Source organism: Symsagittifera roscoffensis, chromosome 5 (genome assembly GCF_963678635.1).
Source record: "Symsagittifera roscoffensis chromosome 5, txSymRosc1.1, whole genome shotgun sequence".
NCBI classification, from domain to species: Eukaryota; Metazoa; Xenacoelomorpha; order Acoela; family Convolutidae; genus Symsagittifera; species Symsagittifera roscoffensis.
The window spans coordinates 31206781-31221893 of NC_087066.1; the positions used below are offsets into that span (position 1 = coordinate 31206781).

At 34.0% G+C, this 15113-nt stretch overlaps 1 protein-coding gene across 6 annotated transcripts in view; it reads right to left on the minus strand.

Moving 5' to 3' along the window:
- Positions 1 to 12671: 12671 nt before the first annotated feature.
- The window catches only part of LOC134846458 (uncharacterized), a 71669-nt gene continuing 69227 nt past the window's right edge, over positions 12672 to 15113 (minus strand). For all 6 annotated transcript variants that reach the window (XM_063863824.1, XM_063863819.1, XM_063863822.1 and 3 more), the window contains exons 7-8: positions 13969 to 14124; positions 12672 to 13068 (exon numbers count right to left, since the gene is read on the minus strand). In XM_063863824.1, the coding sequence (XP_063719894.1) occupies positions 12888 to 13068; positions 13969 to 14124 (337 nt within the window). In that variant the 3' untranslated portion in view covers positions 12672 to 12887. The remainder of the gene's footprint in view (positions 13069 to 13968; positions 14125 to 15113) is intronic.

A 15113-nucleotide genomic window follows, 5' to 3' on the forward strand; every position in this document is an offset into this window, starting at 1 on the left:
AAATCAGACTCAGACTTTGAGTTTTGAACTTTTCGAATTCTTTCCAAAAAAGCTGATGCAAGAGTCTGAGTGGTCGCAAGCTTCTGAGCAGAATTGAGATGATGTCTTCTGATTTTTTCTCGCAGCAAGCGTTTCTTTGCAACACTGGTTAATTTTTCCGATAATCTACAATTCAAGTTGTATTCGACTGCATGATTCAATTGATTGAAAACTTCTTCTTTTGATGAATTAAAATTGAAATGAATTAGTATTTGTATATGGTATAAATAGAGCCAATAATTTGGTAAGTGAAATGTTATTTATCTAATCTTTGCAAATTTTGATCCAGCGATGATCCGTTTAATACTAAGTGAAACTTGCAACTTTACACTGGGCAGATTGATGAATGGTTAGATAAACAGTAGCCTTGGGTGACGAGGAATTTTCTGAGACAGATTTCGCCTAGTAATCCGATTAAAAAGTGGAACGTACTTGACACAGAGCAGATGCCATCACCGATTATTTGCTGAAATTGATTTTCATCTACCGTAAATTCCTTATGTAGTAGTTCTAGCACGTACAGAATGTCCATATTTGGACGATCAATTACTCGCTATTCCATATTGGGTAATACTACCTTATTTGGAATTTACAGTGAGTCAGCTACATTTCCTAGTTTCTCATAAATTTACAAATATCGATTAATTGAAATATCTACTATTGATCAGTTGGCTCTGAGTCTGAAATCAAAAGGTGTTCACGAAAAGATATCCGTCCCAACTATATTGAATTTGCTAAAAATCAAAAAAAAATTGGAAGATTTTCTTGGTTCCAAAAACCCTACAACGGAAAATTTTACTTCGAACCTTGCCTCCAATTGCCAAATTAAAGTGAATCGTGAGAGATTGAAAAATCCCAGCAAGTCTATTTTGGCGAAGAGGATGGAAAAAGGTTATCAGCAATGAGAATACTGTTTTTCAAGATGCTGAAAACCTTGGAATCGTTCCTCTATTGGAACCCTATTCTGACAAAGATTCAAACATTGAGCAAGAACTTGCGAACTGTCAAGCATTGTATGACATAGCAACGTACAAGAAGAGAAGGGTTTGTGTCACCATCAAGAATTACAGTGTGAGCAAGCCACCCTACATTCAGATTCGACTCTTCACTGCAAAAGAGAACGAAGTGATGAAGCAAGTTGCCCATGTCAAATTTATTTTGAACAAAGTCAAAGAACATGCCCAAGTCTTGGGAGTTTTTATGTTTGTTGAGAACTGCAAAGTTCATTCATTTTGTTGAGTGATTTTATCATAGTGTTGTAATTCAAACTTTCATCTTCTTGAAAAAAAATTTGAAATTGCTATGAGCGGAACATGTTTTAAATTTTGTTTTAAAACTTCAAATTGAATTGGGAATTTTTCATATCGTTTTAGTACAAAAATCACAGAAAATTCCGCTAACAGTTTTGGAGTCTCAAAACTAAGCAAGAAAATTTTTGTAAAAAAATCAAAAATTCAAATCAGAAAAACAGGAGTATCATAAACTGATTGATTTTATCCCCTCACTTTTGTCTTATGAAGTATCATTTAAATAAATTAGTATCATTATTTACGACTGCAGCGTAGAAAATGAACGTTCAGAAATTGAATGAAGTTTTCAGTAATTTGGATTTGATTGAGCATGACTTTTCATCAGTTCATTACTTTTTTTGTGCCTGTATTGTTTCGGACTTTAAGAGAAATTTGAAAAAAATCCATCAAAAGTTTCGTTTTGGATGACTAAATGATTACGGAAATTCCTGTATGGACTAGTTTTTCCTTTGAATTTTTTTTGGGGGACTAATTGAATACGGAAGTTCCTGTATGGACTTTTTATTTTCTTGGTCACGTGACTGGACTGCTTTTCTGTTTAGATATTGAAATTTTTGCTTCAAATTCATTGTTCGATTGTTAGACATTTTAACCAAAAGTTTCAGCGAAAAAGGATATCATCAATAGTCTGGTTGTTTTGGATATTGAGTGTAATGTAAAACAAAATAGTGAAAGAAGTAGGATTTTGTAAAAATTGACAAACTGGGGTTATTCCTTTCTTTCTCCCAAAAAATTCTAAGTAACATCTCAATCTGCTCGGTGTACAAAGCATCTTCATGGAATCATTTGGAGCAGTGGTTATGAAAAATATAGTGAGCTTGAAAAAATATTGACAAAAAAAAAGCTCCAGAAGGGGAGTTTTTTGCAAAAGATTATGAAAAATGTAAAAGTTTGCGGAATTTTAGGAAACAAAGGTTATAAACTTGGAAAGCTACGCAGGCTCAAAGATTCAGAATTTGATTTTCAAAGATGAAGAGCATGATTGCACGTATAGCAACTACCCATTTCGTCATGCAAAAACTCTTCGTTGTGCAGAGAGAAAAGCATTTGTATACGGAACATGGACTCGATGCTTCTTTATGTAAATTGTAAATCAAATTGTATTAGCTTGTGTTTTTAAAAACTAAACATTAATCAATAAGAATTTTTTCGTTCCAAAAGTGAGATGGGTGATGAATGTGATAAGAAACTAAATTTAGGAAATTTTGTTTTTGATGAGGAGAATCATGACTGGCTATTTTTTCCGATTATTTACAGTTCCACTTGTATTCGACTGCATGATTCAATTGATTGAAAACTTCTTCTTTTGATGAAGTAAAATTTAAATCAAATTAGTATTTGTATATGGTATAAATAGAGCCAATAATTTGGTAAGTGAAATGTTATTTATCTAATCTTTGCAAAATTTGATCCAGCGATGATCCGATTAATACTAAGTGAAACTTGCAACTTTACACTGGGCAGATTGATGAATGGTTAGATACACAGTAGTCTTGGGTGACGATGATTTTTCTGAGACAGATATAAAAAAAAATTTCGCGTAGTATTCCGATTAAAAAGTGTAACATGCTTCACACATAACAGAAAAAGTTTTGAAAAAAATAAAAGCACAAAAAACTTAGTTTTTTACAAAAAGCTATTAAAATTGTAAAATTCTGTCAGAAATTTATACAAAACAAAGGTTACAAATTTGGAAGATTAATTTTGCTCAAAAGTACAGAATTTGATTTTCAAAGATGAAGAGTATGATTGGACGTATAGCAACTTCATATTTCGTCATGCAAAAACTCTTCGTTGTGCAGAGAAAAAAGCATTTGTATACGGAACATGGACTCGATGCTTCTTTATGTAAATTGTAAATCAAATTGTATTAGCTTGTGTTTTTGAAAAATAATCAATGAGAATTTTTTATTCCAAAAGTGAGATGCGTGATGAATGTGACAAGAAAATAAATTTAGGAAATTTTATTTTTGATGAAGAGAATCATGAACGAAAATCATGGACGTTTTTTGGACGTACGTATAATAGATCTCTATTTTACTTTTTCTAGGCCAATTTTTTGTCAAAGTTTTAAGACTAGAATGTGCAATTGTTCGAATAATATTATCCACTACATGTGAAGAAATAACAGTTTTATCAAGTAAAATCCGTTATATTTTACCTTCTCCAAAGCTATGAATAAAATAATTTTTACCAAAAAAAGGAGTTTTTATTTTGCTAGTTGGTCCGAGTGTATCTGGAAAATCGCATTTTATTTTTGATTGTCTAAAAATTGGTACATTTCAACCCAAATTTGACAAATTTTTCCAATTCTATCAAGATCATTAACCTTTTTACGGACATATGCAAAGACAAAACCTTAAATTTATCCAAGGAGTTGACTTTGAACTGATTAAAAACCTTCCCAATACCCAATACTGGAGCAACTCAAACTGGTTATCAACAAGAACGCCAAAGCGAAAGACAGAGGAACTTGGATCCCTTTCAAAATCTGAAAAGGTAAGTCTGAAGGTAAGTATTCTAGGGCTAGAACTCCGTTCGGTTCACTGCGAAACTTGATTAAAGCAAGCGGTTTGCCAAAAAATAAAGTAGAACAATTTTTACAAACCAAGACACCGTGTACAAAATTTGGTTCACCAGTCAGATGTTTTCGAAGACATCAAGTTATTTTAAAATTATATCAATGAAGTTTAGTGTTTGGACTTGGCTTTTGTGGACAAACTAGCGAGTCAAAACAATGGAGTCAAATGTTTATTGGTTGCTGTTAAGGTTTTTCCACGATTTGTCAGAGTTCAAACAATGAAAACAAAATATGTCAAAAAAATGATTTCTCGAAAAAAAAAAACACTCATGAAAATATTTGGGTTGATAAAGGAACAGAATATTGGGGAACTTTAAAAAAATTTTGCAAGGAGAAAGACCTTAAAAAATACTCATTAATTAATGAAACAAAAGCTGTTTTTGCATAGAGAGCCATTCAATCATTAAAACACATAATTTACCGCTATATAGAAGATCATGGCGAAAAACTCAATCACAAGTTTCCTCAATAAATTATCTACAATGAATTTTTGCGTCAATAGATCTATTGAGAAATCATCTAGAGATGTCAAAAAAACTAATTTCTTTTCATTTCTGTACAATAAACCTCTAACAACGTATGAGAAACTAAAAATCAAAGTTGGAGATAGAGTGAGAATTTCCAAGGAATAATATTCCTACTCGAAAAGGATGCAAACCACAATTTACAGATGAAATTTCGGCAATATCTACAAAGACGCTTCCTATATAAGTCATCAAAGATCTCGACAAAGAAGAAAACTTTATAAAGTTTTATGAAAAAGAGATTAGAAAATGTTCAGATTAAAGGTAAATCATTTTCTGAACTAAGTTCCCATCGATCAGTTGTCATGAATTCTTTTACTATTGAGTTAGTGTCTAACCCTCTTTGAATTGTTATCCGAGTAAAAGTTTTGTTCTTTTACAAAACTCTACCCGAGCAAATACATTTGAAAAGAGAATGGCAGGTTGCCATTTCAGAAAGATCATACCTTTCTTTGCACCAAAATGTTACTGTTTGTACCAAAAATTTACATTCTCAGATGGCAGAGAAAGTCCTGGGGAAAAACGAAAGGTTGAACCGATGCAAATTGAACCAGGATTCTATCCAAGTTTTATTGATATAGTTGTAGCCATGAACAACAAAACTCGAGGACGTCTAGATGCTCAATCATTTCAATATAACGGAATCTATGTATCAGTAGATAAAATTACAACCAAGATTGTTCATTTACCTGAGTATCAATCAGTATTTATTGTTCAAATTGCTGACTTGAGTCACGTTTTTGGTTGTGATTTAGAACAAAATCAAACAGGGGTTAATATGAAAGGAAAAGGTTCACAATATCCTCAGTATTCTCACGACATTAAATGAAAACATTTTTTGATGATATATATTGATATTATAGAATATAACAAAGTTGGTGATGCGAAAACTCCCATAGTGCATTGTATTCCTTTCATCTCCAAAGTAAAAAGATACAATTTCTACAGGACAGTACATGAATTATCAATCCTTCCCAAATTTACAATCTAAAAAACTGTTGAGAAACTCTTTCCATAGTAACAAGATAGAACTAAGAGATAATACAAGCAAAAATTTCTCAAGAGATAATACAAGCAAAAATTTCTTTTATCACTCCTTTTGTCATTAAACGATTGATATAGTGTGGACCAATTTGTTCTAATTCCTTACTCAGTTTATCAATCACAAAGTACGCTTCCAAAGAAACAAAACTAGAACTTAAGCAAGGAAAAGAGGAGATTGAACAATAAGATTTAGGCTCTGTTTACAGTGCTGTGAACGCGAGGTTGAAAACGAGTACCAACAAGCATTTTAATAATGTAATTTTGAATTCTCCTAAAAACAAACTAAGTCAGTCAGAAAAAATCACATCAGATAACCGAGAGCCTTAAAGCAAAAATATACCAATTTTCCAGATATTTAGCTTACCATTTTGGAAGCAACTCAAAGTGGTTATCAACAAGAACGCCAAAGCGAAAGACAGAGGAACTTGGATCCCTTTCAAAATCTGAAAAGGTAAGTCTGAACAGAATGTATTCTAGGGCTAGAGCTCCGTTCGGTTCACTGCGAAACTTGATTAAAGCAAGCGGTTTGCCAAAAAATAAAGTAGAACAATTTTTACAAACCAAGACACCGTGTACAAAATTTGGTTCACCAGTCAGATGTTTTCGAAGACATCAAGTTATTTTAAAATTATATCAATGAAGTTTAGTGTTTGGACTTGGCTTTTGTGGACAAACTAGCGAGTCAAAACAATGGAGTCAAATGTTTATTGGTTGCTGTTAAGGTTTTTCCACGATTTGTCAGAGTTCAAACAATGAAAACAAAATATGCCAAAAAAATGATTTCTCGAAAAAAAACACTCCTGAAAATATTTGGGTTGATAAAGGAACAGAAAATTGGGGAACTTTAAAAAGGAGAAAGACCTTAAAGTTTACTCAACAATTAATGAAACAAAAGCTGTTTTTGCATAGAGAGCCATTCAATCATTAAAACACATAATTTACCGCTATATAGAAGATCATGGTGAAAAAATTCAATCACAAGTTTCCTCAATGAATTATCTACAATGAATTATTGCGTCAATAGATCTATTGAGAAATCATCTAGAGATGTCAAAAATACTAATTTCCTTTCATTTCTGTACAATAAACCTCCTCTAACAACGTATGAGAAACTAAAAATCAAAGTTGGAGATAGAGTGAGAATTTCCAAGGAATAATATTCCTACTCGAAAAGGATGCAAACCACAATTTACAGATGAAATTTCGGCAATATTTACAAAGACGCTTCCTATATAAGTCATCAAAGATCTCGACAAAGAAGAAAACTTTAGAAAGTTTTATGAAAAAGAGATTAGAAAATGTTCAGATTAAAGGTAAATCATTTTCTGAACTAAGTTCCCATCGATCAGTTGTCATGAATTCTTTTACTATTGAGTTAGTGTCTAACCCTCTTTGAATTGTCATCCGAGTAAAAGTTTTTGTTCTTTTACAAAACTCTACCCGAGCAAATACATTTGAAAAGAGAATGGCAGGTTGCCATTTCAGAAAGATCATACCTTTCTTTGCACCAAAATGTTACTGTTTGTACCAAAAATTTACATTCTCAGATGGCAGAGAAAATCCTGGGGAAAAACGAAAGGTTGAACCGATGCAAATTGAACAAGGATTCTATCCAAGTTTTATTGATATAGTTGTAGCCATGAACAACAAAACTCGAGGACGTCTAGATGCTCAATCATTTCAATATAACGGAATCTATGTATCAGTAGATAAAATTACACCCAAGATTGTTCATTTACCTGAGTATCAATCAGTATTTATTGTTCAAATTGCTGACTTGAGTCACGTTTTTGGTTGTGATTTAGAACAAAATCAAACAGGGGTTAATATGAAAGGAAAAGGTTCACAATATCCTCAGTATTCTCACGACATTAAATGAAAACATTCTTTGATGATATATATTGATATTATAGAATATAACATAGTTGGTGATGCGAAAACTCCCATAGTGCGTTGTATTCCTTTCATCTCCAAAGTAAAAAGATACAATTTCTACAGGACAGTACATGAATTATCAATCCTTCCCAAATTTACAATCTAAAAAACTGTTGAGAAACTCTTTCCATAGTAACAAGATAGAACTAAGAGATAATACAAGCAAAAAACTTCCTTTTTTGTCCGTAGGAACTACCAGAATTTTCCTCTTGTTCCGCAAGATTTCGAATAATCATTTTTGATTTGAACTTCAAACAAAATGGTTGCTCAAATTTCATCTCGTTTTTTGTGGACGTGCTAGACAAGGTGGAAGAGGTTTTTGTGCTCTCCGCAAACTCCTGGGAGAACTGCAAATCGCTTTATGAAAAAACAATTAGTCCCAGCTGCAAAAAGTTTGGAGCAGATTTGTTTAAAATCGCTGCTCCAGAGATTGGGGAAGTTGTTGGTGGACGTAAAATTTTTTTAAAATTGGCAGGAGATGTGGGACCAAAACAGTTTTAAAACAATCGGGAGGTGGAAAAAAGAAATCCCAGCGTAGAACCAGATACATTTCTCAAAAGAGTAGATCAAAATCCAGTCGCTCTCGTTAAGACATTTTTGACAATATAAAACAAGAGTAAACCAAAGTAGTCATTTTTGGTACAGGGTTTTTACAAGTTTTCCATTGGAGATTGTTGATAAAGTCCCAAATTTGGAAACAATTACGTCATCTTACGCACAAGAAGTATTCCCCAGTACGTTTCTAGATGAAAGCAGTACTCAGTTGGAATTTGAAACGGATCGTAATCTCTACTTGGATGTGCGTGATACCCACTTATTCAAGGGAAGGTTGTTTGATGCTTTCAAGAGAGAAAAAGCAGAACATAAAGCAAAATGGGAAGATGATTCGGATGAGGAACCAGATCCTTACTTAACTTATGTAAACAATATACTACATTCACTATTCTCCAATTTTTAACTTTATTTTAAAACACAGTGGTTTGCAATCCAACGGATTATATCCTAATAAGGAGAAAATATCGAACGAATTCAACTCGTCGGCAGTGAGTAACAAAGGAATTATTGGTTGTCATTGATACAGTTTTGAAGAATTTCCCGATGCTTTTGAAATGCACCCGTTTTTGATAGAGCAAATTCCTTAGAACAGGGATAACTTTTTTACTCGATTGATTTGTTTACTTGCTAAAAACTGTTTTTATGAAATACCAAAGTGCAAATCAAACTAATTGGCGCTAGACCTGATTTTTATATGCTATCTGATAATCCAAATGTTAGTCTGATAACTGTTGACTGTTCGCTGTTTACTGGAAGAATTTTAGCTGTTGAACCTAATCATCAATACTAGCAATGAAATCTGGAAAAAGAGCCTGCTGAATACAGTTACATGGAAATTGAAGCAAGACTTTTTATCATTCCATTTTGTCAAAACCAATTCATACAAAAAATGTTTTCAATAACGCTCCAATAAGAAAAATAGCTGTTGCAATACCCTTTCAGCTATCATCAATTCCATTTGAGAGAGCTTAGATTTATTCGGGGTGGAAGAGAAGTTGTTTCATTACATACAACTTCTCCTTGTCGTCCTTATGTTACAACAATCAAAGCAATTTAGTTTAACGAAGATTTCCCAGCTCTTCCTATGGAGGATTTTCAAAATCACTACATTCTTATTTTTGATTTGAAAGCCTGAGATTAGAATTGTTTTTCAATTTCCCTTGGAGCAAACAACGGAAGTGATAGTCCTAAACGATTATCAAATGCTCAAATTGAAAAATTAGGAACAATCGCTAAAAATGTTTATTTTTTTTGAGTTTTCAGGTTCCTATAAAAATATTGTAACTTTTTGGGACTTTTCATCGTTATTGTCTCTGCACTATCTTTTTTTTCAGACCTAAATCTCCAGTAAAAACAGACAATGAATGCTGTTTAGATGAAAACCCGAGAAATTACTACAATATAGACTGTAAAGCAGTGTTCAATAGTCTTTGTCCAGTACATAAGGCTTGTGTATGATACTTTGTTGATTCATTACCTAAATGTGTGTAAGTCATTAATCTTAGTTTTTTTATCCTAAATTACACTATCAAACTATCTATTTCTTTGTTTTTAGATGTAAATCAGCTTAAAATCGCAAAGATGGATAATTTTTCACTTCTGCAATTTTTTGAAAGATTTCTTGAACTCAGGTTCAAGTAGATGGGATCTCACCCCTCTGATAAAGTGCCTCAACTAACAAAACACTCTTTTGCAATCATCAACTCAGCTCCAAGCAATGATAGAGGGGAACACTGGACCCTGACAGCTCGAGTGGACAAAATTTACTACTTTGCTGATTCTATGGGTCGAAAAATAACAATTTATTCCTTTCTAACAAAAAAAAAATTGGCGAATGGTTCCCAGAACACTCCAAAAAAATATAATTTCTGTGGATTTTACGATATTTATTCAACATGCAAAAAAATTAGACATTTCCACACAAAATCTGAAAAATCTAACCATTCTCTTATCATCACACAAACCATGAAACCTTACCATTGGTATTCCCTATCCTAGTTCCTTGTAGACTCTATACCCAATGTTAATACATAGCATGGCGGACCGGAAATCTATCACGTATCGTAATACATGGGGTCCGCCATGCTCCCCCTCCCCCACTTTAGCTCCAACATCTACTACTTATAATTGTTGTTTTTGGATCTCATATGTAAAAGGGTACATCACCTCTCATTTATCTTACAAAAAGATAAAGGTTTAGTTTTGAGAATAATTTGACGTCCATATTTCAAATCTATCAAAGTGTAAGCGGCAAAATAAGTTCTTCAAACGAGCTGATTTACTCTTTTCAATTCGTAACCAAGCTTAAATATCATCACTTGGTACTTTTCGTAGCTTTTGGTTGGAAAAGTTAAAAAACTTAAATTTTTTAAAATAAATTTAAGTTTTTTTCTTTCTGATTTTTTGTATGTGATCGATGATAGAGTACAGTCGGAACAGTTAAGGCTTTGTCCTGGTTTACAAGTAGTTTTTTTGACTTTTAGCATAAATTTTAGGGACCTTGCAATCAATAATACCATAAAAACTTAGTAGCTTTGTTTATCTGTTCTTGATAAGCTTTTATTTTTTGAACAGAGTTTGGCGAACGAGTTCTAATGACAAAAATTGTGAAACATTTTTTAAACATTTTGTAGCTATCTAATTGATTCCATAAAGCAATACAAAACTTCAAAAGATGCGCTATGTACTTTGAACAAGCATTTTTTTGAAGATGAAAACGTTTTTGAAGATTAAAAAAACTAAAGCCTGAAATCTTGAAGAACAGATGCAATATCTGATTTCTTTCAGAAAAAAAACCAACTACGTGTCTTTGAATAGTTAATGAGCCTCACTTCCCTCGGTTTGACTCATGAACACTAAAAAAGTCTTCCTTTGGGTACTATTTGAAGACACCCTTTTTTGGCTAAACGATACCACAATTTTTGGCGCAAATGTTCTTATTTTGAGGGTGGAATGCGCGCGGAGAAAAATTTGGTCAAACTTTTTCTAAGTGTTCTAAGGTATTTTTTCAGAAAATTTGGTCACGCAGAAAACTTGGTTAAAATTGGTTCTTTTTGTATTTTGGGAGAGCTACGAAAATCAATTTAGTGGACCTAAAAAAGCCCTGAAGTCCCCACCCCCACGAGAAAATCCCATATCCGCCCCTCACGCTGTTCATGAGTTTTAACTCAAAGCTCTTATTTATGTCTATCGCACTTTCAACGGTTGATCAAAGTCATCAATTGCTATTTCTATGGTAAAGCCGATTTTGCATAAAATAGCATTGAAACAAGAATTTCGCATTTAAGCATCAACACGTTTTCTGAAAGTGAAGTGATCTTCAAAGCCACAGAGCAAGTTTTTACGACTTGATTAGGCCCGGCAATCAATCCTTTTTATGAGTTTTCTATTCTTTACCTTGTTGCAGGTTTGAAATCTTTTTTTTTTGGTACCATTAGATTTACAATGCGATCAGAGAAAATGTTGCCCCTCTGAACTTAATCAATTCTTTTGTAGCGTACATAACGGCTCAAGGTTGTTTAACGATTAGATAGTTTGACTGATTGTGGCCAACGCATTTAAGGTGGTTTCTGGCAATTTTACACCATATCTTAATTTCCTAAGACATGAAAATGACATATTTATGGACCACAACCGATCTATGTTTATGCGACCGGAAAGTCCTATTCTCCAGGCTAGTTAGGTGTCAATCGACCGGCAATTTATTTTTCTCAAATAAGAAAAAGAGGAATAAGATTTCTATTTAAGAATATCTATATATATATTTATTAAAAACTACCCTTGTTTAGGAATGCGAAATAAGGTATTGACATGGGTTCTAACGAACCTCGGGTTAAAGTATACCAAGAAAACCTGGCAACAATTTAAATTGATAATCTGCACTCGATAAGCTCTATTTATGTATTTGGGTTTTGGAGAAATAGGTCGAATGGTAAACAAAATGTCAATCTATATAATTTACTACACATTTTGTACAATATATTTGAGTTCAACAAGGAAAACAAAAGTGCATGAGTCGCTTAACTTACAACTAAAAGATCTCTTTAACTAAACCCCCAGACCTCTCCCAACCACCCCCCCCCCCTCCCCCTTCCCTATGGCAAAAGGTGGGAAATTTAAAGCTCGGTAAAAATATAATCGTAAATGCTTGAAGCATTGAGCTTTTCACCTGTATTTAAAGCTTTTTACGTTTATTTTTCAAATTAACCAGCCGGAGGTCTAATGAGGTTAACTAATTAAGGTAAACTAAGCTAAACGCGGCTAAGCTAAATGCCCATCTTTCAAGAACTCACCTTGTAAATTACAGGGTATCATGGGGGGGGGGTATTGTGAAAGAGGTCCCTATGAAACACTAGTTAGCAATAGAATCATAATCACAACATCAATTTAACTTCTACATTTAGGAAAGATTTTTTGTCGAAAAAAGAATAAGCTTCAGAAGCATGCAGTACAAGAAAAGTTAAATTAAAACATAAAGTTTAGCTTTTTGAGCGTCCAATATGGGAGTATCCAATATCACAACAAAATCACAATAAAAGTTTACGGTACTGTCCGCTAAATTTTTGCCTTTTTAAAGTGGCTACACAAGTTCTTTTTACTTCAACCAGCACTTTTTTGCTATTTAGAAAATAAATATAAGATTGAAATTATACAACTAAGGGCAGATATATTCGATTTGACAGCTTTTTGACTTCTTTTCATTATTTAGAGAGTTACTTCAAAAATCCAAATAGACAATAAATTTTAAGATCATTTGAGCTGATTTAATTTAAAGTCATAACCATTTTTTGGTCGATAAGCAAGATTTCTGTCAGTTTTGACCCTTAATTGTTCAGATTCAAACTTAAGTTTTTCGAGAAAAGAGGAATGAACAATAAAAAATATTATGTGAAATGAAATTCAGATCATTGAATCATTGGCGACAGTGCTGAACGCGTGTACTTCAGTTCCAGATGTGAGATAGTAGTTATCAGTGGCGCCATTTGCATTTCCGACATCCACACTCAATCTGCGCTTGTCATTTTGCGTCTCATCATGTTCTTCTGGACATTTAGCTGCGGCCGAGTTGTTTCCCGAACACCTATGAAAGAAGGAATATGTTTCCGCGATATCATAATATGACTCATAATTTATCAAAAGCTAGACAAGGCTGCATCATAATAGAACAAATCTTGCTAACGAATTCCCATATATTGCGAAAAAGTTCCCCTACCAGGTAAAAAAAATAGTGTGTACTTAGTGGCTGAGTAAGTCCTTTCGGGTGAAAATATTTTATGCGTGAAAATGGGTGAAAATTGTTTTAGGTACCATAGAAGGGAGTTTGTTTAAGAAATCCAATAGCCCATTTTGCATCCCCCTTAGCTAAACAGCTATTTTATCATTCAAACCCTATCGTGATTTTGAATTGCTTAACGTTCTTTTTATTTGTTTTGCGGAAATCGTAACGCGTTCCGTGGTCAAGCCATTCACGCTATTTTTTCTCGCCACTCAGACAACATTTTTTGATTTTTTTTTGAAGTCTGAATCACGATCAATACAGTTTTTTATGATTCCACACTCGACTCCTTGCGATCTTTCTTTAATGATCCTAAAATTGGGCTGTGGAAACACCTTGCGTCTTAGATCCCTCCCGTCACTTCCTGACGTGTTCGGAACAAAAATTGAAAACGAAATTTGAGCAGAGAATCGTTCGGAGCATAAGTTGATTTCTAAGAAGGGTGACAAAGGTTGCTGAATTGTAAATTTGGAGAGAGAGACTTAAAGTCGTCTACTATAGGATGTTTTTACGTTTAAACCTTCGAAGGGCAGTAAAATGCATTCATGTCATAACTACTCCAAAAAATTGCCTTAGACACCCTTTTCAGTGTTTTGCGGGATTGTTAGAAAAACTAATCTGTCACCACATAAATATTCAAGACCCTTTTTTATTAAGCTTCTTCTAAACCACAGGCGCATATTTTAACTTGCTCCAATTTGTTACCTGAAAAGTTTTCGGAAAAGTTCTGTGACCTCTGCGTGAAAAAACTCGTTCAGGTAGTAGTAGGTGAAGGGGTTAATCGTGTAGTTTATGATGTAGAGGGTGGTCACTGTGATCTTCACCAGGAACTGCTTAGTGGGCGAAAAAGAATCCAGATCTCTGCAACAGAAATTAGAAATAAATGTAACGGGAGTGAAGGGAAAATAAACTGGGGGCAGTAGCCTGTCGAGGGAGGGGGGGGGGGGGGGCGACCCCCTCAATTGTGGTTGCCAAATTTTTCCAAAGGGTACCTTTGGTATAATTTTAGGACATCTATTTTTGCCAGATCAACCTCACAATTTTTCTAAAGGCGAGAAAACGCATTTTTTTATCAAAGTTTTCCAAAAAGTGCCCAAAAACTACGTTTTTTTGGGTGTTTTTTTTTAATTGCTTGCGGCGAAGAAAATTGTTGACAAAATAGGATCCTGTTAGTATTTTCGGAGAGCTCGGAAAAACAAATTGGTCGACCTAAAAAAGAAAGGTTTCTAGGGGGGCGGCTCAAAAAACCGCCCCCCCCCCCCTCCCTACAAAAATTTATGCGCACGCCACTGACTGGGGGCTAGGATCTCCGCTTCTCAGTCAAAGAGTCGGTGATGGTTCGAGGCCCATCACGATCCATGCTCGTTGATGCCTGACGATGACGGAAAATTATACCCAGCGCAAGCAGAAAAAGTGTCCGCAAAAAGGCATGTGACTTTGTTTTGAGTCACAGTAGCTGTTAGTCCTTTCCCTCGTGAAGAAATAATTTGATCTTCTTAACTAAACTAGTTTATTGAACTATAAACTGTCCTTGTGTTCAGCTAGCATGGAGCTGTAATTTCATCCGCTTTCCGACCAAAAATTCGCACCCGTCGTGATCAATTTTGCAAGGTGATACGAGCTCATAAAACCAACAATTTAATTATCAACAAAGAGGTGAAGAGGAAAACGCCAGAGGGAGATGCTCCTGACTGCTTAGCTTTTCTTTTTTCAGTTTATCCCGAGGCAATTTTACTGTCTTTTCGCTCAAAGTTTCAATGCAAATGAAAGTTGAATGATTTCCGCATTTTAATTAACCCCTGATCCAAACAAACCCTTTCAATTTGTTTTCCCACATCGCACCAAAAAGC